The 26697-nt window shown below is 40.7% G+C and overlaps 1 protein-coding gene across 1 annotated transcript in view; it reads left to right on the forward strand.

The window, feature by feature from the left end:
* Positions 1–26697, forward strand: part of DNAH6 (dynein axonemal heavy chain 6) — a 102645-nt gene that overhangs the window by 23288 nt on the left and 52660 nt on the right. The window contains exons 18-39 of the mRNA XM_053461679.1: positions 57–200; positions 1059–1271; positions 4925–5017; positions 5875–5994; positions 6911–7091; positions 7283–7379; positions 8835–9030; positions 9148–9312; positions 12184–12297; positions 12901–13026; positions 13819–13974; positions 14066–14227; positions 15216–15353; positions 16036–16203; positions 18137–18285; positions 19589–19696; positions 20093–20648; positions 21015–21137; positions 22037–22219; positions 23355–23498; positions 24626–24847; positions 26211–26358. Of these exons, the coding sequence (XP_053317654.1) occupies positions 57–200; positions 1059–1271; positions 4925–5017; positions 5875–5994; positions 6911–7091; positions 7283–7379; positions 8835–9030; positions 9148–9312; positions 12184–12297; positions 12901–13026; positions 13819–13974; positions 14066–14227; positions 15216–15353; positions 16036–16203; positions 18137–18285; positions 19589–19696; positions 20093–20648; positions 21015–21137; positions 22037–22219; positions 23355–23498; positions 24626–24847; positions 26211–26358 (3706 nt within the window). The remainder of the gene's footprint in view (positions 1–56; positions 201–1058; positions 1272–4924; positions 5018–5874; positions 5995–6910; positions 7092–7282; positions 7380–8834; positions 9031–9147; positions 9313–12183; positions 12298–12900; positions 13027–13818; positions 13975–14065; positions 14228–15215; positions 15354–16035; positions 16204–18136; positions 18286–19588; positions 19697–20092; positions 20649–21014; positions 21138–22036; positions 22220–23354; positions 23499–24625; positions 24848–26210; positions 26359–26697) is intronic.

Consider the following 26697-nt stretch of genomic DNA (forward strand, 5'->3'; position numbering starts at 1 on the left):
TAAGTATTTTTGGGTATATGGGTTAACTGTAACCACAAACTACTTTATCTTTTTAGTTCAAGTTTGAAGATCTGGACCCAGAACAGCTCAATTCATTAGTCCTTAAATATGCTAAGTTTGTAAGTCAGTTGGAGAAAGGACTGCCGCCAAACAATGTAGTGCCACAACTCAAAGAAAAGGTGGAAAAGATGAAAGAAAAGGTATGCTTCGGATCCAAAAAATATTATTTTTGCATCATTCAAAAAGGATACTCTGTGTTCATGACAACAATTGATGTTAAGCTAATGGCCAATTTGTTAAGGATGATGATCTTCAAGCATATTGAGAATAACCACATGGCTATTACTTCTAGTAATGTTATTATTTAATTATTAAGTCATTTGAATGTTCTGTGCCTTGGAATTGCAATGGATTACAGCTCCTAAAAGGTTTGTAACATAATAGCTAAACGGTTTAGTCGTCAGTCCTCATTGCTATACAGTTGCATAATGCAGTGCACAGATGAGTTAGATGAAGTAAAGCATGGCAAGGCGCATGGTTACAATCAAAGATCATATACTGGGATAATATAGAAATACATTGAAAGGGACATCTTATGTCAACAGTGCTGGCTGAGCATAATATATTGCTGATTTCTAAGGATTTACACAAGATAATTTAGCTATATAAAAGAAATAATCATTTTAATGATTGAGATCTTTGTATTTTAAAAAGGATATTGAATGTAAGGAAATGATTTCGGATTCATATGTAAATGCCATTTTACCTCTTCACATTTGCTCCATGATTACACAGTTACTTTGTATAATGCTTCCATCCACTGCATAAGCACCAGCCTTTCTGAAACAGATCTTCTCTTTCATGTGATAATGCTGCCTCTGAGTATAGATATACATGGACCTTTCTACCTACCTGATCCACTCTTGTATACGATTGACTAAAGTCAAGAAAAATTAGCATTTACATCTTTATTACAATATGGAACATCTACTGTATAGCAATTTGGAGGCAAATCGTTTTGTATACCCCCAAAAAATGTGTATAATTTTCTCCTGCAGGTTCCAGTGATCACAGATCTAAGAAATCCATTTTTGAAACCAAGGCATTGGGCTTCTTTGGAACAGATTATAAATACATCCCTGACAGACCCTGGAGAACCCCTTTCTCTGGAAAAGCTTATTGAAATCTGTGCATTTGACTATGCCCAAGATATACAGGATATATCAGGACAGGCCTCTGGAGAAGCTTCATTAGAGACAATACTGAAAAAGGTACAGTGTTTTCATTTATATCACATTTATGTTTGGAGTGCCAACAGACTCCAAGATGCTATTACAATAGGGAGACAGTGAAACATTAAGACAAGTTACACAGAAAGAGAAAGCGGCCATGTTCCCGAGATCTTACAACCGAAGCATTAGAGGTGTGAGGATGATTTGGAGTTGGAGTCATGGGAAGAAGTCAGCGGCCTGGAGATCTTGAAGGTGGTGAAAGCTCCTTTTCTTACAGAATGCAGGTTATGTTTTTTTGGAGACAGATTATTTGTCTCTCTGAAAGTTAGAATAAGTGGTGGTGAGCAGGCCCGGACTGGGACATAAAATAGGCCCGGGCATTTAAGCCTGAGCAGCCCATATTTATTTATTGTTAAAGCCCACCCTTCATGTACCATCTTTGCATTTAATCATTCACACAAATCATTAACACATTCATTAATGCAGTCTCACAAATCATTCAAGCAATTCATCCACACATGAATTCATTAATTGTCATACGCATTCACACAATTCATCCACACATTTATTCATTCATTCTCATACGCATTCACACTACCCCCTCTCATCATCTTATCTGCCCCTTCTCACTATGTTCCCCCTTTTCACTATGTAACCCCTTCCCCACTTATCAATATGTACCGCCTCTATCTATCCCCTCTCCCCCTTTCTCACTACCTAACCCCCCTCTGCCCCTTCTCACTGCAGCCCCCTCCCTCACCCTACTTACCTTGTTGCCAGAGCAAGCAGCAACTGCGACCGCGCCTGTGGCAGGGCAGGATTGATTTAGGGGCTGATGGAGCTGCAGCTCCAGGCTAGTACCTTAAAATATGGCCGTATTAAGGCAGAGCCCCTTAAGCCCGCCGTAACTGCAACCGGGTTCGCCACTCTAAGGCAGAGCCGGCCTTAGGTGTTCTGGCGCCCTGTGCGGACTACTCCTCTGGTGCCCCCCCATCCCAAAAAAAGAAAGGAATAAAAACTTAAAAAAGTGTGTGAGAGTGATGGGTGTTATGCTGTACCATTTCAAACATAACAAAACTCCCCTTTCTCACTATCTATCCCCCTGTATCACTATCTACCACCTCTGCCTCTTCTCACTGTTATCATTATATACTGAGGCAGACATTGACGGTGGTACAGCATAATACTTATCACTATATACTGAGGCAGAAATTGACGGTGGTACAGCATAACACCTACCACTATATACTGAGGCAGACAATGACGGTGGTACAGCATAACACCTATCACTATATACTGAGGCACACATTGACAGTCGTACAGCGTAATCCCTATCACTATACATTGAGCCAGACATTGACAATAGTGCAGCATAACACCAATCACTATATACTACGCCAAACATTGATGTGGTGTAGGCCTACCACTTCATTGTCTGGCTTAGTAGTAGGGATGCACCGAAACGAATTCTGGACTGAAACCGAAAATGCAGCATTTACCTGTCCGAAACCGAATATGACCTCCCCACACCATAAAAAAATCTAACACTTTTATTTAAAGTAAGTAACACACCAAAATAGGACAAAACAATTAAAAAAACAATATTATATGTATATATATATGATTGTTAACAGCAATCACATTCCTATCATGCCCAGGCATACCCAGATTCCAGGATGTACTCGCAGACTTGGCATGATAGGAGTATGATTGCCCTATCTACCCCTTCTCACTCCCTTCTGCCCCATCTACCCCTTCTCACTCCCTTCTCCCCTATCTACCCCTTCTCACTCCCTTCTCCCTATCTACCCTCTTTCCCACGTCTCACGCTCTTTTGCCTATCTACCCCCTCCTAACTATCTACCCTCTCCCTCTTTGAAGTTCACTTACCTTTCAGGAGTCCTGCGGTGGGGGTGCAAGGCCTCTGCCTCCCAGCTCTGCCACTGTATGGAACAGTATAGAGTGATGGGAGTTATGATGTACTTTTAGAGCATAATTAGATCATGAAAAAGACATTGGAAATGGTACAGCATAACACCCATCACTCTCACACACTTACCAATCCACACATATATACCAATCCACACGTATACCAATCCACACCTTTACCAATCCACACATATATACCAATCCACACGTATACCAATCCACACACATATACCAATCCACACACATATACCAATCCACACACATACCAATCCACACACATACCAATCCACACGTATACCAATCCACACGTATGCCAATCCACACGTATGCCAATCCACACGTATGCCAATCCACACGTATGCCAATCCACACATATGCCAATCCACACGTATACCAATCCACACGTATGCCAATCCACACGTATGCCAATCCATACGTATGCCAATCCACACGTATGCCAATTCACACATATATACCAATCCACACATATATACCAATCCCCACATATATACCAATCCACACATACACCAATCCACACATATATACCAATCCACACATATATACCAATCCACACATACATACCAATCCACACATATATACTAATCCACTCTCACTGAATATTTTCCTACCTTTCCTCTTTTCTCCTTACAGCTCCTTTTCCTCCTCTTCGCTCCTCTTCTTCAGTTCTTCTGTCTTCTCTGTCTTCTTCCGGTTCAGAGGGCAACAGCTGCTGTGCGCCGGGGTTTGTTGTCAGATCCCGGCGCACAGCAGCTGTTGCCGTGCAGATCACAAGGGAGCGGTATCGGAGGTCTTTAACAGACCTCCGGCTCCCTTGAGTGATTTTAAGCCGGGTTCAACCCGGCTTAAAATCACTCAAGGGAACCGGAGGTCTGTTAAAGACCTCCGATACCGCTCCCTTGCGAACCTGCTCCTCCAGCGGCGGACATTACTGTCCGTCTCTGGAGGGGTGCCGGGTGCCGCAAGTTGGCACCCCCTGATGAGCGGCACCCGGTGCGGGCCGCCCCCCGCCCCCTAGAGTGTGACGCCCTGTGCGGTCGCACACCCCAAAGGCCGGTCCTGCTCTAAGGGGCCGGGAAGCCCCCACCAGGGCCGGCCTTAGGGGTGTGCGGCCGCACAGGGTTTAAATTAAAACATCGGGGGTTTTTTTTCAACTTTATTTAACATCCTCCATGTTAAATAAAGTTAAAAAAAACTTTATTTAACATGGAGGATGTTAAATAAAGTAAAAAAAACCCCGATGTTTTAATTTATACCCTGTGCGGCCGCAGACCCGTAAGGCCGGCCTTGGTGGGGACTTCCCGGCCCCTTAGAGTGGCGGACCCGGTAGGTAGGGTAGGGGCCTGGAGCTGCAGCTCCATCAGCCTCTAAATCAATGCGGCCCTGCCGTGGCCCGGCCCACCGGGCAAATGCCCAGTGTGCCCGATGGCCAGTCCGGGCCTGGTGGTGAGTCTGACAGAATGTGGTAATCAATCCAGCTTTATATTGAATGGGTAAAATTATAAGAAAAGTGCGGTCCTCTGTGAATGGGGTCAAGGACTGAGACATATCTTGTCTTCTCTTCTTAGCATAAGACACAGTAGGGTTAAATGGAAATACTATATTATGAATGTTTTAAAAATACCTAATAGACTAGAAAGGCTAAGACAATATGAAGAAGTTGTTTTTATTGTATATTAGTTACACATATAATTTTTTCTCCCAGACAAAAGGCTTAGAAAAAAATAATTACCATTTTTATTTAGGTAGAGGATTCTTGGAAAACCACTGAATTTGTTACTATTCCTCATCGTGATTCTAAGGATGTGTTTATTCTTGGAGGAACAGATGATATTCAGGTAAGTTGTTGGCTGTAATAACGAGTACACTAGCTTTGGTTTTAATGCTGCAGAAATAATACCTTATTTGCTTGATTATAAGACAAGGTTTTTTCAGAGAAAATGCTCTGAAAAATATCCCTCATCTTAAATTCGAGGTTGTCTTCTACTCAGACCTCAAATAGTGCTGCAGTGCTGCAGGGGACCCGGATCCTCCTCTCTGGCAGCCTCTGCTGCTGCCGGCATTTCCTCTGGGGAGCTCCGGCATCACATGACCTTCCGGTGCTCAACCATAGAAGCCCCGGCAGAGGTGCCGGCAGCAGAGGAGGTTGTCTGTGCACATCCCGCAGCCGGTGAACATTTGTGGGATGCGCACAAACAACCTTCCGCCGGGGCTATGGTGGAGCACTGGAAGGTCATGTGATGTGGGCTCTCAGTCATAGAAGCCCCGGGTGAAGTACCGGCCAGCAGCAGCGGAGGGTTTTATTCACTAAGGTTTGAGTTTGTAATTTTTCACTCGCTGATTTTGCTATGCATAAAGAAAGGATTCATCCTGGCTAGTTTCTCTTACAAGAAGTGTTTAGCTGGAAAATTCATAGTTCAATCAGTGAGGGGACTAAACAAATCTCACTGATTTAAATATTCATAGTGAATAGAAGCGGTATCTCTTCTGTAAAGTCACCTTAAAACTCCTGCTATTTTTGCAAGAGCCAGTTGCTTTGTTCTAAATTTTAACATAAAGAGCATTTTGTGAGATTAGCATGTTGGACAGTGATAGGATGGGCTTGAAAATGTCTTATCCCACTCTAGAATTATAGTACTGTATAAAATGTTGAAATAATTCTTGGAACTTTATTAAGTCAAAAACATTTTTCCAGGTTCTACTTGATGACAGTACCATAAATATATCGACCATAGCATCATCTCGTTACGTTGGGCCCATCAAACCTCGTGTTGACGAATGGCAAAGACAACTGTCTTTGTTTAATCAGACTCTAGTAAGTATACCTTGTTTCTTTAATGTCTTTTTAATGTATTTTTTTTTATATTTGAAGGTTGTTGTGCCTTTCATTTTCTCACTTACTCCCTCTGCGTGTTGTCATTGTATTTTCTCACCTTTGGTTTTATTTTTCTCTTTCTAATCTTTCAGTTTCTACTTTTTATAACATGCATCTGACCGAAAGTATGTGGATATCCCTCCTAATTATTTCATTTAGGTGTCTTAGTCACACCCATTGCAGACAGGTGTATAAAAAGCACTTAGGTAGCCATCTCCATAGACAAACATTGGCAGTAGAACGGGTCATACTGAAGAGCTCAGTGACTTTAAACATGGCCCTGTCATAGGATGCGACCTTTGCCACAAGGCAGTCTGCCCTGCTAGATCTTCCCCGGTCCACTGTAAGTGCTACTATTTTGAAGTTGAAGCATCTAGGAGCTCAGCCATAAAGCGTTAGACCACGCTCACTCGCAGAGCTGCTAAGTGCTGAATGACATAACAGCTCAGCTATGATACCGGAGACCACGCTCACTCACAGAGCGGGGCTGGTGAAGAGCTAGTGCGTAAAAGTCATCTCTCTTCTATAGCATCACTCACTACAGAGTTTGGTGCAGAAGAAATGGACTGGCCCACACAGAGCCCTGACCTCAACCCCATTGAACACAATTGAGATGGATTGTAATGCTGATTGCCAGACCTTCTCTTCCAACATCAGTGCCTGACCTCACAAATGCTCTTTTAGCTGAAATTCCCACAGACACACTCCTACATATAGTGGAAAGCCTTCTCAGTTTACTGTTTTCTGTTTCCTGTCCTGTTCAGATCTCAGCCTATACGAGATGCAGATAAGTGTGATATATATATATATATATATATTTATTATAATAATATTTATATATTTTATATATTTCTAGGATGAGTGGCTGACTTGTCAAAGGAACTGGCTCTATTTAGAAAGCATCTTCAGTGCTCCAGATATTCAAAGGCAGCTCCCAGCAGAAGCTAAGATGTTTTTACAAGTGGACAAATCCTGGAAGGAGGTCATGAGGAAAGTAAACCGTTTACCTAACGCTCTTCGAGCTGCAACTCAGCCAGGTATCTTTATTGTCTCCTAACAGTGTTTACAGTGTTAATATGCTATGGGTGGCATGAGGGAACCTAGAGATGGAGCTTCAAGAACAATATTCTTTGGGAATACCAAAGAATACGGTTTTGTGGTGGCTTAAATACTCTGATCATACGTTTCATATTTGCATTAAGTAACTAATATATATTACTATACACAGGTCTTCTGGAGACATTTCAGAGTAACAATGCGCTCCTTGATCAAATTCAGAAATGCCTGGAGGCTTACTTAGAATCAAAGAGGGCTGTCTTTCCAAGGTCAGTATGTTTCTTTTAATTTTCTTCATCAATCCTAATAATGAATTGCAGGTAAGATATTAGTGTTCTATTTAAAGCAGTCTATTACCTATCCTGTAACACGGTTAACCATGTGCCTCTGCTCTTGTAATATAATTAAAAGTAATAATTATGATTAATGTAACTTACGTCTAAAGTGTCAATCATAGTGTGCTTACTTAAAGGTGACATAGACCCCCCCCAAAACAAATAATAACCAGAAAATAATTACAGCCCTATCTCATTCTTATAAAGCAAGTTCACAAGTTGGATGTAGTAGAGGTCAGAGGGAGTTATACCACATTTTAATATAATAATAATACTGAATAGCGTCTATAATGTCAATTTCTGTACCACTTACATTCTCTGATCAGTCTTGTGGAAACAGATCAAACTTATGAGAGTTCTATACTGTACTTCAGTCCTAAAAATAGACACTTTAGTGCCTATGAGAGCTGTGTTATCCCTTTTGGCCTACAGATGCATGGGGGGATTCTGCAGGGAGGGGGTATGTATGTTTGTGAGCATGAATGTGTATGTACACATGTATGCGAACATGGATGTCTATATATAAGTGTATGTGAGCATGAGTGTCTATGTGTAAGTGTGTACCAGCAAAAATGTGTGTTTGTGTTAGCATAGATGTGTATTTGTTGTGTTTGTGTGTGAGCATGAATGTTTATATAAAAGTGGTGTGAGAGGAAGTGTGTGTTACCATGAGTGTATGTGTGTAGTATGAGTTAGTGTATGGATAAGCATGTGTATGTGTGCTAGCGCGTGTAAATTTGTGTTGACAAAAGGGCAAAAAAAGTATAGACAAGTTTGGGGCGCTGTTTGGGGCGCTGGCAAGCTGGGGGCTAATATGGCACAGGCAGACTGTTTGGGGTTAGTATGGCACTGATATACTGCTTGGAGGCAAAGATGGCACTCACAAGTTGTATGGGGACAAGGGTGGTGTTGTGGGATTCTAATTATGCCCCTGCCACAGCATAAATGATAGAGGTAGGTGGAAGGTATAGTGGGCACATGCCTCCCCAGTGGGATTCATTGTTTTTAACCCCACGATATAGTTGGGCAGGCGATGGCACATAGGTTGTCTCCATGCTTCCCCACTGGACTTGGAATGGGGGCAGAGGGGGAGGTATAGGTGAGCTTCATGCCTCCAACTGGGTTCATTTATTATATTTTTAACCCTGTCATCCCATTCGAAATGGAAATTTTGCCCCAAGGTTTCAATTATTATATTCCCACCCATAGCCAAAACCTGGCAGAACCGTTACTTTGCTGTGTTAGAAGGACTTGACTGCTTCCGAGCGCAACTCTTCATTCCGTCGTATTGAGGCTAAATTGCAAGCTGAATCTAGTCAAAACAACTCTTAAAAAAACTCTTAATGCAACAAAGTTTAGCTTACGTGACTTACAATTATTTTTATACAGATTTTACTTCCTTTCAAATGACGAGCTTCTTGAAATTCTGGCCCAGACGCGCAATCCTCAGGCAGTTCAGCCTCACTTAAGGAAATGCTTTGACTCCATTTCTAAACTGGAGTTTGCGGTAATGCCATCACCAGGGGAGCAAGAAGTGGTATATACCAATGACATCTTAGCAATGCTGTCCCCAGAAGGAGAGAGGGTAAATGATTTTGTTATAAACTGTAGTATTATTATTATTAGATTTGTATATAATTTCATATGCATATTGTAGTTTTGCTCATAGTTTATATGGTCTTCTGTGTACTACTTTCCTTAGGTTAGCTTGGGCAAAGGACTAAAGGCTAGAGGCAACGTGGAAGACTGGCTTGGCAAAGTAGAAGAAGCAATGTTCAGTTCTCTGAGACGCCTAAGCAAGGCTGCTATTGCTGATTATCAAAATAAAAACAGAGTGGACTGGGTTGTCGCTGGACATCCATCCCAGGTAACTAAAACTGTAATTAAAGTGTTCTTCTCATGATGATCTGTGTGTTTTTTCTGTTTAGCACTCCTTCAGTTTCATGGTTACCTGTACGTACTCATTAGCATTGTTTCTTGGTCCATGAAGCTTGCAAACTTATTTTATAGTATAAAAGGTATTGGAACACTGATAATGTTTAGGATATATGTTTGTGTTCCTTTAAGGACCATTGCCTTTTTAAAACACTTTATACCTCCATGCACACCACATGCTGCCCTATCTTAGTGCAGATCTCTGAAAACCAATGGGAACACAACTAGCCATTCGATTGTGAAAAGTTGTAGATGTTTAGTTTGTTTCAGAGTCCCGAAAAAAATTGTGTGGTTCCTTTCTACCACTGTCCAATGAGTAAATACACAAATATACAAGTAAACTATACAAAAATATGGTATAGGTATGCACAAGCCGTCCAGATTGCGGCCAGAAGGGACACTATGGAGTGCTGGCCTACCATACCATCTCCCCTCCAATAGCACCCCCTGATTCCTGACCTCCACAGTCTACAACTATGTCTGTGGCAGCTGTTAACGAGAGCTTCAGCTCCATGAGCCCCTATGTTAATCCCACCCTGACAATTATTATACCTAAAATTTTCTTTTGTTTAGGTACATGTGCTTTTAAGACAATAATAAAAAAACGCACCCCAGACAAACACAAAAGCAGACACCAGCTTTACGCCAGGAGGAACCTTTGCTACAGATATAGTGACAAAACAGATGTTTTTATTTTGTTCACAATGTCCAGTAAGAACACTATGCCAGCCACAATTAGAGAGAGAGAAGATGCACAAATTCAAAAACCACAGTGCATCATTGATTACAACCACCACAGGCGTGTACATCTAGCTGATCAGTGCCTGGAGCCATACCTTCTGCGTAGAAAAAAAATGAAACACAAGTTTGCCATATACTTTAATCACATGATTACCCAGACAGGATTCCTCTTATTTCTTGCTAAAGAAAACCATAAAAGTGCTACAGAGCTTGCTACAAAAAAGTGTCAGCGCCCATTAACTTTGCTGTCCCTCTCTACCCGGCCTGTACATTGACAATTGCTTTCACGGCTATCATTTAATAATGTTACGTTGCACTGTGTATGTGAGAAAAACATTTTTTTTTGCCACAACCTCTGGAAGAGATGGATCCATACGGGGGACAAAATGATCTTAGGGATTTATGGGAGTAACCTGATTACGGGGCTGCTACACTGCCCCAAAATGAGGCATGGATATACTTAAATGCACATTCCACTTCTTGCGCAATGCAAAAATTGTCCTAGGGAACAAACAAGCCTTGGTGACAAGTAGATGGTTGCTAACTTTAAAAATGCCCATGTCTTGTTGATGGGCTCGGGTTCCCAAACCTTCCAGCTCCGGTTTCTTTACCACCAGCTTAGACACTTTGTTGTGTCTTTAGCGACACTTCCGCAGGCGGACAGGCCGCTTACTCAGTTGGAGAGATTTTGCCGAGAGCGGAAAGAACCCTCTCACTTACTGTCTAAATTATACGTCTTACTACTGGCCCCAGAGCCGTTGGCCAAACCGTATTACTTTAGCCTCTGGGAGAGGGACTTGAACTGCTCGTTCTCCCCAGAAGAATGGTCCAACATTCTTTATATTGTACATAAGGGCTCGATATCTAGCCGGATGCAGGAAACGACCTTTAAAATTGTCACGAGATGGTACAGGGTCCCTCTGGACACCCATAGGTTTGCGCCCCAGGTTCCACCTACCTGTTGGAGATGCGGCATCCACCCAGGCTCATTGCTGCATATTTGGTGGCACTGCCCTGATGTCAGACCCTTCTGGGACGCCGTCGTGTCGGCTATCCGTGCAGTTGCCAATCCAGACTTTCAGGCCTCTCCTGAATCTGTCCTACTCCATCATACCACTATTTCACCCGCCAGTTATAAACGCTCCCTAACGTTCCATCTGATCAATGCGGCGAACGCTGTTCTCCCCAGGCATTGGAAATCGGCCACCCCCCCCACTTTTACAGCCTGGATTAACCAGGTTGAATTTATATATCAGATGGAGGTTTTAGTATGGTCCGCTAGGGGGGCCGGACACAAAATCGAGCTCAAATGGTTCCACTGGAGGGAGTATGTGACCAACTTGGGAACGCAGCGTTCTTCTTTACTATCTTTGTAGGCTTTAACTGCCCCTAGGGTGGAGCTGAGGGCCACCTTCATTTACTCTGTTCTGTATTCCCTTACTTGAGGCTAATGTTTGCCCCTAATTGGGGGCGTTCTTCTCTGGACCCTGGGACGCCGTTGTTTGTATTTTCTTTTTTTACTTTTATATATGTTTGTTAGTAATATGCTTTCAATGACTTGCCTGCTCCGTACTACACTGTTATGTGGATCCTTGTGCGCTTGGAATTAGTATGGATCGTACATTGTTGTCACGCTGCTCCTTGTGGGGTAGCCATGTGCACCAACATTTTCTTCAGCTATTGTGTTCTGTTGAAGCTATATGTACACTGCTTGGATGCACACTGTGATTTACTGTGTGATACTCTGTATTGTGTTCCTTTTACCAAACGTGCAATAAACGGAGAATTGAAAAAAATAAAAATGCCCATGTCTGATGATCTTCATCCTAAAATAACCAAATATGCCCAGCTGAACAAGATATAATGAATAGTGTTGTTCAGTTTTAATTATCAGTTGATACATCACACATTGCATGGAGATAGGGGGCTGCTGGATGGAAATAAAACGGATGAATGAATCCAAACGACTGAATGCACTATTGTAATAACTGATCGTACCTTGTAGGAAATGATGAGAAGAGACAAGAAGTTTTATTCATGCATTTTTGTTCATTCTCTGTAGGTTGTATTGACGATTTCCCAGCTTATGTGGTGCAGAGATCTCACTCATTGTCTAGAGGGCGAAAGAGAGGACAACTTGAATTCTGTGGCAAAGTTTGAAAAAGTTAACTTTGAGGTGAGCTACCGCGGGCTTTTTTTCCTTTCTTGCTCTTTACGGAAAAAAATAAATACTCTTGGACTAAGAACAGTAAGAAATTGCTATCCGCATATTCATGACATGTTGACTGAGTGATTCTGGTGCACAGTTATCACCACAGCACACAGTAGAATGGTCTAGCCATCAGGAACATTCTATAAGTTACTAAGATGTTAAGACGCCTCAACAAACCCTGCAACAGGATGTATTTTCAGTTAAACATTATGGTATGCCTTCATCTGATTAGACCTTCACAAAATTAATTATAATTAATGATAATTAAATAATTAAAAAGAATATAGATCTTAAGTGTTAGTCGCAGATTCTACACGATTGTAGCCAACCAGGATGGACAGGCTCAGTGTTAGGAGTCACATTGGGCCAGCCTTGACTAAAGACTTTGGTCTAGCAATTGCCCCTACCAAAAATTTATAGCCAACTATTTATCATTTGCTATGTGCTAACATAGTGCATAGATATGTAAAAATATATTCCATATATTGATTCAGCATCTAAGTATGAAAGGTTTCAAAAAGAACAAAAGTAATGTTTCTAAATGTTTGTGTTTCGTTTGTTTTTTAGAGACTGAATGCATTAGCTGGACTTGTCCGTGGACAGCTTCCTAGCTTGCACAGAAACATCATTACTGCTCTAATAACAATTGATGTCCATGCCAGGGACATTGTCAGTGACCTCGTAAAGGACCAGGTAATCCAACTTCCATCTATCAGTGGTTTCAAAGCACTAGTGATTTACATATTTCTCATGTACTAGGCACTTGTACAAATCAGTTATTGTAGAACTCTCCGAAGAGTGAAGAGTGATAATTCGGGAGTGAAGTTTGTATACAATAGTAGGAAAACAAATTCATAAATGAAATTAGATTACAATTTTTTCATCAACCTGTCGTTCTAAATCCATTCCTTAGCACGGACTTGTCAGTGACCTTATTCAAATCTTGCTTGATCCAATAATTTCAGATTAGTTCAGGTTGATTTCATTCTGTAATCATTATGATATATATTGTGTTCATTGAAGGTTTTAGCACTACTAATCTGTGTGCGCATAATAAGATCACACTCCAGGTTTAAACACAACCTTGTGAAATGTGTTACATAACCATTCAATTTATGAATATACAAGTTGCTTTGAAAGTATTAGCATGGAAGGGCAGGTGACTTTGGTTAGTCGAATTAACCGTTGCTTAATGAATAAAGTCAAATAAGTAAGTCTGGTGAGATGCGCCTTGGATCATTAGTGTATGAGCCAGCTTCATATGTTTTTCCACCATATGGGATATTATGAAATATGTTTCTTCCATCCCTACACATTACATCAAACACATTAATATAAAATAATAATTTATTCTATGCTACAAATGTCATTGTCTAGCCAATTGAATCTACTTATCAACAATGTTTCAGGTCATTGCTCATTTCACTGCATCCGTTCTTAACATTACTTAATATCAATTATACCATTTAAAAATTATATATTTAGGTTAGCAGCATTGACAGCTTTGAATGGCAGAGACAACTTCGCTATTATTGGGACCTGGATCTTGACAACTGTGTGGCCCGGATGGCTTTGTCTCAGTATACATACGCATATGAGTATCTTGGAGCATGTCCTCGGCTGGTGATAACCCCTCTTACTGTAAGGATACCAACTGATTAACTGCGTAGAGTAAGCTTTAGTTAATTTACAATTGCCAGTGTAATAACATGAGTTTTTTATTTTGCTGAAGGATCGATGCTACCTATGCCTCATGGGTGCCTTGCAATTAGATCTCGGTGGAGCCCCAGCTGGCCCTGCAGGCACTGGGAAAACAGAAACCACAAAAGACCTTGCCAAGGCCCTCGCTATCCAGTGTGTAGTGTTCAATTGCTCAGATGGACTGGATTACAAGGTATGCAGCATGACTGAGATATGGACCATGCAAAAGAAATAACAGATGAACGTCAGGTTACTTTAACTACTCCCTACCCCTCTGTACATTGGTTAGGGGAAGAGATAGAGACAATTGAACTCACATGCCCTCACCTGTAACTCGCATATTTTAAAGTTGCATACCCTCTCTAAGAACTAATTAAATAATCTTTCTGTCTCCACATCACCCACTCTAGGATCACTGCTGAGACTCTAACACCATACATTCACACACATGCTAACACCATGCACTTATTAATACACACCCACTCTGTAAATCCATACACTCCCACCTACGTAAACATCCACACATACTTACCTACACTTACCTCACACGGAGCCCTGTCTTTATACAACTTGCACTTTTTGTGCAAGGTGCTGCTCTATTACTGCAGGGTCACATTATTTGTCAGCAAAGCTGCTGATTGCAGGACAGTTGGGATTGTGGAGCGTAGACAGGGGCTGAAGTAGGAAATGGCCGGCACTCCCAGAGTCCCCATTCCCTTCAGAGCCCAACATTAGGGCTTCAGTTCCCTTAGCCCACCCCTAGCAACAACCTTACTTAGGCTCATCGGCTGCCCTAACAACATACTGAGTTAGCCAATGAAACCTCCTGAAAGACTAACAAGAACAGGGCCTTCATCGCTTTCTGGACTAGGATGTCTTAACATCTAATTGCCATTTATACTATCTAGATCTATTGTGCCCTGAGCAAAATGTCTGTCTATTACTGAAATTGTTAGAAGGCTGCACCTCCCCTTTCATATACTGTAACATGTAAGTTGCAAAATAGATCTGTGATTAATAAATCAAAGTAAATCAATAAAGGTATACATACATACATATTACATAAAACAAAAGCTTTATGGCTTCTGAAAGACCATCTGATGTGAGAGCGTTATCAGATGTATATGGGGCCTTTAGTGAATATACCTTCACTGTCCTGATGCTTAGATTTTTTCCTGCAGATGATGGGACGTTTCTTTAGTGGTTTGGCCCAGTCCGGTGCCTGGTGTTGTTTTGATGAATTTAACCGAATTGATATTGAAGTTCTCTCAGTTATTGCTCAGCAACTGATTACCATAAGAAATGCCAAAGCTGCAAAGGTAACTTTTCAATTGATGAATCCGAGAAATCATGTGAATCAGCTAAGTGGGCGAATAGAAATAAAATGCTGCATGTTATGTAATGTTATATATATATATAGATTTATATATATACATATACTGTATATAAATATATATGTGTGTGTTTTTGTATCCATAGTTAGGTTTAGATACTGTACGTGTGTATGTGCATGTAGACATATGTAACGGTAGATTAGGGTTAAGACATAACCCTTGATAGAGAAGTAAGCTTCACTAATGGTTTTATGGTAGAGGTTGGTAAACGACTGATTGCCCAGTAGAAGCTGAGATGATCCACAAGTTTTGGTTCTGTGACAGAAGACACAATAAGAAAGTTGTAGGACGTACAAACATGAGGAGCCGTTTGAGCCAGCTCATCTCTAAGCTTGTACTTCTGCTCTTTTAAATTTAAATCACAAACAGTGTAAAAGGTTATTGTCATGATAGAAACAAGAAATGTAAAACAGAATGTCATATCTGTGCATGCTTTCCCTGTATTTCTCCTGAACGGATAGAAGGAAATAGAATAAGCATATGTCCATGAAAGGATCTCTGAGTGGAGACTTTACGTTTACATACGTGTATTCACTGAATTCATACAACATATTATGTGGGCACAATGGCAGCAGTTCATATATGTACTTTATACATTTCTAATTAGCTTTCAAGGTTTATGTTTGAAGGCCGTGAAATTAAACTGGTCATGACCTGCGCAGCGTTTATCACCATGAATCCTGGTTATGCTGGAAGGACCGAATTACCAGACAACCTGAAGGCTCTCTTCCGACCGTTTTCAATGATGGTGCCAAACTATGCCCTGATTGCAGAAGTAAGTGTAATGTGCTAAAGTTAATGGTAGTATGTTATGTTAACACTTGTGGGGATATTACAGGTTGTTGGCTAATAAAGATACACAAAAAACTAGGTAGAGCCAGTCCAAAATGGATGGGGTAATGTGCCCTATCCTCCCTTTAGGAAATCCAGCCTTAGGTGCACAAATGTAATTATAGCCAGTATGGTTGCTTATTTCTTGCTGTGTGATATAGTTCAATCTTATGTGGGCGCACATTTTAACATGTGTATTACTGTTGGATTACAAAACTAAACTTGCAAATCATACTTTGTGTAATTCATCATTTAGTCTTTACATTTGCTAGTAAGTATGGCACAGTTTTTTTTACCTGGCCAATATTTTGAGGCATAACAGGTGAATGTAATCAGAAGCAAAATTGTGCAGGGGTGCTTTAGTTTAAAGTCTCACAATACAATACCCTGATCTCGTCCTAAAATAAGAACGTGGATGCCCTATATAATACATAGTCCAATCAATTACATTTCTTCAAACTCATCTCACCGATTGAACTATAAATGATGCAGTCGCAACTCGGCCCGTAAAAGGGTTGTCCTGACAAATTCACACTTTGTTGATTAATCCTCAGTTGTTTCGAATAAAGTAGCTGCCTCAGCAGTGCTGAAAAGTGTTAATATGTACTTATGGTTATGAATATTACCGTATTTGCTCGATTATAAGACGACCCTGATTATAAGACGACCCCCCAAAATCTGAATATTAACTTAGGAAAAAAAGAAAAAGCCTGAATATAAGACGACCCTAAAGGAAAAAGTTTTACCAGTAAATGTTAATTCATGTAAACTATTTTTTTAATAAAAGCTATGATTGAGAAAAATATTTTTTTTTTTGTTTTTATTTCTTGTATTTTCCAACCTGTCCCCCAGTTACGCACATCTGCCCCCAGGCTTGCCACACCAATATGGCACTGTGGCCCATGATATGCCTTTTAACCCTCTATATGCCACTGTGCCCCATGGTATGCCTTTTGACCCCCTATGTGCCACTCTGCCTCCAGAAATGCCTTATACCCCTATATCCCATTCTGGCATTTAGGGGGTTAAAATGCATATTATGGGGCAGAGTGGCATATAGGGAGGTATAAGGCATTCCAGGAGGCAGAGTGGCATTAAGGGAGTTAAAAGGCATTGTATAGAGCACTCTGCCTCCAGAAATGCCTTATACCCCTATATGCCACTCTGCCATATAGGGGGTTAAAAGGCATATTATGGGGCAGAGTGGCATATAGGGAGGTATAAGGCATTTCAGGAGGCAGAGTGCACTATTAAATGCCCCCTTAACGCCACTCTGCCTCCTGAAATGCCTTATACCTCCCTATATGCCACTCTGCCCCATAATATGCCTTTTAACCCCCTAAGTGCCAGAGTGGCATATAGGGGTATAAGGCATTCCAGAAATGCCCTACACACACACACACACACTTACTTACTTACTTACCGGTGCTTCCAATTTCCTGCTGTATTGCCGGGGCAGCGGGTTGACGTTTGTATGCGTCCGTCGCAAATACCTTCCCCGGCTGTCAGAGATCAGAGTTCCCCGCACCGGGAAGGTATTTGCGACGGACGCATACAAACCCCCGCTGCCAACTTCACCTCCGGAAGCACCGGTAAGTGTGTGTGTGTGTATGGGGGGGCGTTAAATTGGGGGGGGGGCAACGACAGGAGGATCCAGGTCCCCTGCAGCGGTGCGGGGGATCTGGATCTTAGTCTCCTAATCAGACCTCTATTTGAGGTCTGATTAGAAGACGACCCCGATTAGAAGACGAGGGGTATTTTTCAGAGCATTTGCTCTGAAAAAAACCTCGTCTTATAATCGAGCAAATACGGTATATATAGACGGAGCAGAACATACACAGTGCACTGAAGTAATTCATTACTTCTTTTTTTTTTAGGTGATTCTGTATTCAGAAGGTTTTGAATCAAGTAAAGTCCTTGCCCGGAAGATGACACAGATGTACAAACTGTGCAGCGAGCAGCTTTCACAACAGGATCATTATGATTTTGGCATGAGGGCTGTGAAATCCGTCTTAGTCATGGCTGGGTAAGAAAGACAGAAGTATTGTTGCAAATGTGTTGTACTTAAGGTTAAAAAAAGTGAAACATTATGTATACATGCATATACCCTCCAAAGTTTAAGTGTTCAAGGAAGGACACCTTTATTGGGGCATGGCTAGAGGCAGGTGGCGGCCATTTTGACTCTGATGTATTTGACTTGATGCAAATTGGAACATGGATTGTTTAGTTGTTACAATAACTGTAACTACAGGCTTGATACTATAATAGGTGCAGATATTCTTCACTTACTGGTGTTAGAAGATTAGACTTCTGTGTCTTTTAACTCATCCCTGACTGCCTCCATTAACTAAAGAATGTCACACAAATTTGCAAGCAGTAAATTGCATTGGAGATCAGAATAGATGGATTCATATATTTGTTTAACGTGAAAAAGACTGGAGTGCTCCTTTAAGTAAAAGTATTACCTTAACAATGTAAGGTTATAGCTGGCTTTTGGTCACATCCAGCTTCTTAGCAATCTTTGAGATAGGCTGGTGGTTCAGACGTTGTCCATAGTAAAAGTCCGATCGAAAAGTCCAATTAGCAGGAAACATTCCATTGTTTGCTTTGGTAATAAGACCACTTTTCAGATTTTGCACCAGAATCCGTTTTTATCAATAACCTCTGTTATAGACAAAAAATATGTTTAATGTGCTGCTGTACAAACCGACATAATCATAACTCAAGATCTTGTCGCTACTTTCATGTTCATTGGCAATACGGCACATGCGAAAAGAGTATATTTTCAAGTACCAATCACAGCACGCCAGTGTGTTTGAAATTTAAAGCAGATAAAAGTAATGAGATGAGCTAACAGCTACTCGGTGTGTGGCTGGGAGAATCTTACAGGAGAACATCTCAATTATCCTTACTAAAGACTAGAGGACAATGGGTATTCACCATGAATCATCTTCATTGCTTTATTCATGAGGTCATGAGGAGAACCCTGCATACGGATCTCTGTTGCTGATATATTTTAACTGTTAAAATTATGATTACCAATCCAATCTCGCCCTCTGACTGTCATCAAGAATGATTATGGTTATGTATAAAACGATTCTATTACAAAGTTTGAAAGTCACCATTGCAACCAACACAAGCAGACGGCATATTTCAAGGTTGCTGCGTAGATTTGTACAACAATCATTGTTTTATGTATAATGTTGCTCACAGTGTTAAGGAATTAGTGGAATGGGCTTACTTCCCATAGGGTACCCACCTGTACAACAGCAAGCCAGAAAGGTGCCTAGTTAGTGGAGTTGGAATTTCATTTATGTTATTTTTTGCAGGTCACTGAAGAGAGAGAATCCTGATTTAAATGAAGACGTGGTTCTGATTCGTGCCTTACGTGACTCAAATTTGCCAAAGTTCTTAGCAGATGATGCTGAACTATTTAGGTATGATATATGGGTATATTTTTCTTCATTTATCTTCCAACTAGAGTGAATAGCAAAAAGCTGGACAAAAGTGATTTAATGTAATATAGCAAAGCACATTACGCATTAAAATCTCATTTGTTGGTGTGACTAGCATGGGCAGTCCAGTATATAGAAGTTTAGTAGATCATATAGCTTGTGGAACATTACTACATTTCATTGTTAAATATTGGCTTCCAAAGAGAATATTTTTGAAATGAGGGATATTTGCTCAAAGTAGCCGTAAACATATATGTTATAAGTGATAAGGATTTGTAAGGTCAGGCAAGCAGCATTGCTACACGATAGCCAAAGATCAGGAGTGTTCATATCTGAGACACTGTGGTCAACAAAAGTATCTTTGTGTTTGTTCTACAGCGGCATCATATCTGACCTTTTCCCAGGAGTAGTAATCCCTGAACATGACTATGGAACCCTGAAGTCAACTATCATTGATACAATGTTGGCACGAGGTTTGCAACCTGTACCCAGTATGGTGCATAAAGTGATACAATTTTTTGAAACAATGATTGTGAGACACGGTGTCATGCTGGTCGGACCGACTGGTGGTGGAAAGACAACAGTTTACCAAATTCTAGCAGAGGCACTTGGAACTTTATTTGAAGCAGGGGAAACCCATCATTTTTACCAGCCTGTTAAAACCTACGTACTTAACCCTAAGTCCATTACAATGGGGGAATTATATGGAGAAGTAAACAGTTTAACATTTGAGTGGAAAGATGGCTTGATGGCCCTTAGTGTCCGGGCAGCTGTTAACGATACCTCAAAAGACCATAAATGGATCATCTGTGATGGACCAGTGGATGCTCTCTGGATTGAAAATATGAATACAGTCTTGGATGATAATAAGATGCTGTGTCTGGCAAACAGCGAGCGGATCAAGTTCACACCACAAATCCACATGGTGTTTGAGGTAAACCTTAACAAAAAGAAGTGTGCTTCACTTTTGTGCACTCTTCCACACTAAGAATCATGCCTTGGTTACCAGGTGCCTGGGTGGCCGGCACGCGCCTCAGCCCACCCCCGCAGCCTAGCAGGGGTCCCAGCTTCCCTGCTTATGGCAGCCCTGGCCAGTGCTCCCCATGTCTTGCAAAGCCCTAGGCGGCAGGAAGTGATTGTTGTCATGGCTACTTGGCGTCTGGGGTTTGTCGACCCCTGCATTAAATGATCTATGTGAGACAAGGCAAGGCGTCTGGATCAATAATGTTTTAAACATTTTGAATATTACCTCATTAATAAACGTTCATCAACATTTTACATTTATGTATTACCATTTCAGGTCCAAGATCTAAAGGTAGCATCGCCTGCCACTGTAAGCCGTTGTGGAATGGTTTATATTGATTCTGAGGAACTGAAATGGATGCCGTATGTCCAAACGTGGATAGCTGGTCTTTCAACTAAAGTAAGTTAGTGAGATACATACCTGTGTATACACAAGGTGCTGTGGTTTTTTGCAGACTTAGGGACTGTAAATTTGCATTTAAAGATGTCATTTAGTAAAGTGCATAACAAATGTTTGCATTTAATTTTAATTCTATATGATACATCTCCATATGGTGTCTGACGCATAATTGTAGTTAAAAGAAACTCCTAACAAGTACTTTAGAAATATCTATATCGAAGAACTCTCTGGGTTTGCGCCCGGAAACCCACTTCCCTTCCAGCCACGGCAGGTTTTACCTAGTTGTGGGGCTAGCTCCGCACTCAACCTCAGTGGGACTGCCTGCAATGTCAGTGGGACTGCCTGCAATGTCAGCGGGACCGCCTGCCCATGTCCTGAAAAGGGATGGCTCCGGGTAGCTAGATGTTCCCAGGTATGGAAATAGCCCTTTACCTAGCCATGTATCTTCCGGCCATATCCCAATGCTTAACCTTTTGAGGAGATCTGGTGCTGGGAACAGCATGCTATGGATCAAAAGAGTAAACGTCTGGTAGGAAGCATTAAAGATCTCTCTTTTAACTGGGCCATTGAGCAGCCCCTCACTAGGGAGCCAGTACAGTGATTGTTTGCTGGTTTTGTGACAGATAGGCTGCTGCTCCTCAACTTGCTGCCCTACACCAGGGCCAGAATATGTTGATGTCTTTATTGGGAGAAGATCAAAATGTTCTATAGTAAAAACAAAAGTAAAAAAAAAAAACGGTATTTTGCCTACAAGAAGATTCAACTCTTAGAAAGTACCTTACAGGTTTATTTCATAGAATAGTCGCCCTAGGTTTTGGTAAATCCCGCAATCTATGACAAATTCATTTATTATGTTTCATAGTAACCATGTACATTATGTTGCATATCTTTAATTCCAGATGAATGTTGAAGCCAAGCAATACATACTAGATTTGTTTGAACGCTATGTTGAAGACGGACTTAGGTTTGTTGTGAAAAAGTGTACACAAGCGATCTCCCAGGTGGATATCAGTAAAGTGACGACACTGTGCTGTTTATTGGAATCACTGCTGCTCGGAAAAGGAGGACCTGATTTAAAAATGGTATTGTGATATTTTTAATGCTAGTAAAACCTTAGTATTATATAAATGATCTGAAATGCATTTGTTTGGGCGGCTTAACGCATTGCTTTGTTGTTTGCAGCAGAAATCTCTGTGATGAAATATGTTTTAAATACTGTCCCACTTAGACAACATATTTAAGCGATATTTAAACAATTTACTTGATTAACAAATTGCATTTGATGAGGGTTTAGGAATTTAACAGCACATGGTGGTGTTTCCAATGCTACATTGTAAAAGCGTTAAATTCAGCAGAGTATGTGGAGAAGGACCTTTAATGTAACCTTAAACACATTAAATAATCAGTGCCATGTTTTCAATTTGGCGTGTTGGGAAGAAAATAGTAATTACTGACAGTTCTAAGGAGAGAAGAGACTTCTCATCTTGAAGAAATAAATAGCAATGTTCAGGGCCACATTGGGATGTAAGATGGGCCCCGGCATGCTAAGTAAAGCAACTCATAGATGCAGCTGCAAACTACATTCATTAAGTGGCCATGATGATGGCTGGGAGGAGGAGCACTGGCCCACAGGCATTTGTGGTTTGTACTTGCTAGTCAGTCCAAATCCAGTGTTGTCCATGGGATGTTCCCATTGGTATTTCCATTAGTTAATAGAAAATGTGGTCTTTTGTTCTTGTAGATTCAGAGTATTTATCAGTATGTACATTTTGCTATTGCATTTATTGTAGAATAAAATACAACATCCTCTTCATTTATTAGCAAAACACACAAAATGATTGATTCTATATAGACTCGGAGACTGATTGCAAAATTGCCCTGTGGTTCTAAAGGGAGACCGTTTTCTTGACCCCAAGCCTTCGAGTCTTAAATGTGTCTCGAATGTGTTCTAGAAGTCTTCTGGTTTTTACTGTGAAACCTTTACACTAAGAGTAATCAATTAAAGATACCGCAGGATAATATTTACTGGAAATGTTCTGCACAAAATAAAGGGAATCATTTTTAAAATGTTGATTATGTCTTCTCCAATATCTCAGTTCAGCAGCAGAACTAATGGACTTTATTTATCTATGTAAAAACACAGAGAAGAGTGGTCATAGCCGGCCTTACTTTAACAGAAAGATGAAGAAATAATTGCCATGTGCTTACTGTCCTTAGGATCAATCAAGATTGAACAGCGTCATTTGTCAGACATTTGTTTTCTGTTATGTCTGGTCAGTTGGTGGAAATCTGACCGAAAACCACTGGGATGCTTTTGATACATTTGTCAGGCAACAGTTTGAAGACAACACTGATGCCAAGGTAAGAAATAGGAGAGGGTTCTCATTCCTACACATGGTGCTATCTTCTGTACAGAACGACCTTTGGAGATTAAAACAGAAACATTTTAAAAATATTGTTTTCTTGTTAAAAGATATAGTAATTCCAGAATATAGTGTTTTCAGTTCTAGTTCTGCCATTAGTCTTTGTCAGCCAGCCAGACACTCTTGGGCTATTCACCAAGGATCAACTTCACTGACCAGACTCATTTTCAGTTGCATGCTAACACTTAGCCCTGGGCATGCAACTTAAAATGTTGTACTCCCCTACAATACATCATAAAAAAGCAGCATAAATCATAATAAAAAAAACAGAAGTATTAGCCGCGGGGGGTTTCCCTTCTTCCCCATCCTTTGTCAATTGGGTATGGGGCGTTAAATACTAATTAGAAAAATTCCAAGCCATAAGGTTGACACCTAAAGGGTGCCATGTGTAATAAAAAAAGTCACTTACTCTTTTAAGGGCCCATCCAGCCATGATTTGCAAAGCCATCAGGTCTCCAAGGAAAGGGACCATCCAAAAACTATAGCTGTTAAAAAAAAAAAGCACAAAGAAAATGAAGACACATCTTTATTAAGTTGATTAAAGAAAATTCTGTTGGCTGTGGGAGCCTGTTTATATACACTTGTTCACCAGTGGCTCCCAGTGTTAGAAGCTTAAATTGCATCATCCATTAACTTCAATAGGCTGCATAGACTTCCACTGATTTCAATTAATGGGGCTGCAGGAGTTTGGAGAAAATTGTGTTTTGGTTGTTCCCATAGCAGTCATTATAGACATCCATCATCTCTGTGACTAGAACTTACATTATAGCAGGGGCATGGTTTCAATCCTGAATTCCATTGGTAGGCAATCAAATAAAAGAGACCTTATAGATAACATGTTGGGTGTCATTAGGATCTTTGCCCTTAATACACACACACACACACATATATATATATATTTATATATATATATATATATATATATATATATAGTGTAACAATATTTGTGCAAAGTGGTGGGCAATGGTGTTTAATTGGTTTCCATGTTAATTGCTCAAAGATTAATCTTCATTAGTAGCAATTACTTAATGTTTTCATATGCTTGTTACATTACTTTCCTTTAAGCTTCCGGCCTCTGGAGACCTATGGAGTGTGTATATGGATTTTGACAACAAACGCTTGGATCCTTGGGAACGAATCATCCCGTCTTTCAAGTACAACAGCAGTGTGCCTTTTTTTGAAATGCTTGTTCCGACAACTGATACTGTGCGTTATGGCTACCTGATGGAAAAACTGCTGGCTGTCAGGCACTCCGTGCTGTTTACTGGAACCACAGGTGTTGGCAAGGTAAATGCATTATACCGTATTTGCTCGATTATAAGACGACTCCGATTATAAGACGACCCCCCAAAATCAAAATATTAATTTAGGAAAAAAACAAAAAGCCTGAATATAAGACTACCCTATAGGGAAAAAGTTTTACCAGTAAATATTAATTAATGTAAATTATTTTCATGTTTAATAAAAGCTATGATTGAGAAAAATATATTTTTTAAATTTCCTTTTATTTGCCAACCTGCCCCCCCCAGTTATGCCACTCTGCCCCCAGAAATGCTTTATACCCCCCTATTTGCCACTCTGCCCCATGATATGCCTTATACCCCTGTATGCCACTCTGGCATATAGGGGGTTAAAAGGCATATCATGCGGCTGAGTGGCATATAGGGGGGTATAAAGCATTTCTGGAGGTATATAGGCATATCATGGGGCTGAGTGGCATATAGGGGGTTAAAATACATTTCTGGAGGTCCAGAAATGCATTTTAACCCCCTATATGCCACTCAGCCCCATGATATGCCTTTTAACCCAGCATGTACTGGCTGCCTTGGCTTGATAGGAGTGTGATTGCTGTTAGCAGTTTGATATATATATATATATATATATCAAACTGCTAACAGCAATCACACTCCTATCAAGCCAAGGCAGCCAGTACATGCTGGAACCTGGGGATGATAGCAGTGGGATTACAGCCTCCATATGCCATGCTACAACCCCCACCCCCCTTACACATCCATGCTATCACACACACACTCACACTCATTCACAAACATTTAAATACTCATTCATTCCCTTAATCACACACACTTCACACATACTCAAAAACCCTCCCCCACCCCCTCACCTGAACTGCAGATCTCCCACTCGCAGACTTCTGCAGGGGACCGGCTGTAGCAACTTCTCTGGCCCCGCCCTCAGAGGAGGGAGGGGGGAGATAGAGTTCTGTGAGGACGCTGCAAGCTTCCTGCCCTGCTTCTAACAGAAGAGACGCTGCTCGCGACCGGTAAGCAGCATGGCGCCAGCATTTTTTTGGGGTCTGATTAGAAGACGACCCCGATTATAAGACGAGGGGTATTTTTCAGAGCATTTGCTCTGGAAAAAACCTCGTCTTATAATCGAGCAAATACGGTACCTTTAGATATATTATTCTGTGTGTGCAGCTGGAAAGCCAATGGGTTTAGCTACAATCTCAAGATTCTCATGGTGATACAAGCTTTAGATTGCTCTGATTTGATATACAGGAAAGTTTCATTGTTCTAGAACAGAATGATAAATATCATTAGAAAGAATAATACATTTCTATAGCACTACATTTTTGCTTATGCCTAACTTAGTCAGTGAAGTCACTTACAATATGTTTCTCTGATCTAAGTCTGAAGTTGCTCGAGGATTACTCAATAGAATACAAGAAGAAGCTGGCTATGTTCCTGTCTACATAAACTTCTCTGCTCAGACATCCTCTGCACGGACGCAAGAAATAATTGAGTCTAAGTTGGAAAAGAAAAGGAAAACCATCTTAGGTAATCTATTCGTATCTGTTATATACAGTGGGTCATAACTTGACATCATGGCTGGCATAAACAACATTATATATTTTAATGAACTATCCTTGCATGTGATAGGTATTACTCTTCAGCTGTAAATATTAACCAAAGACAGTGGGGGAATTTAAACATGCTTGGGGTAGACATAACTATCCTGAATTTGAGATGAGTACCAATTATGGTTTAAGTCTTTACAGCAAGAAAAGCAGGCAGACTAGGTGGGCCAAATTATTCTTATCTGCTGTCAAATTCTATGTTTCGGCATTTTTATTTGCGTTTACTGCATATACATGCAACAGTTTACAGTCCATTTCA

The sequence above is a fragment of the Spea bombifrons genome, chromosome 1, assembly GCF_027358695.1.
Source record: "Spea bombifrons isolate aSpeBom1 chromosome 1, aSpeBom1.2.pri, whole genome shotgun sequence".
Taxonomy (NCBI): domain Eukaryota; kingdom Metazoa; phylum Chordata; class Amphibia; order Anura; family Pelobatidae; genus Spea; species Spea bombifrons.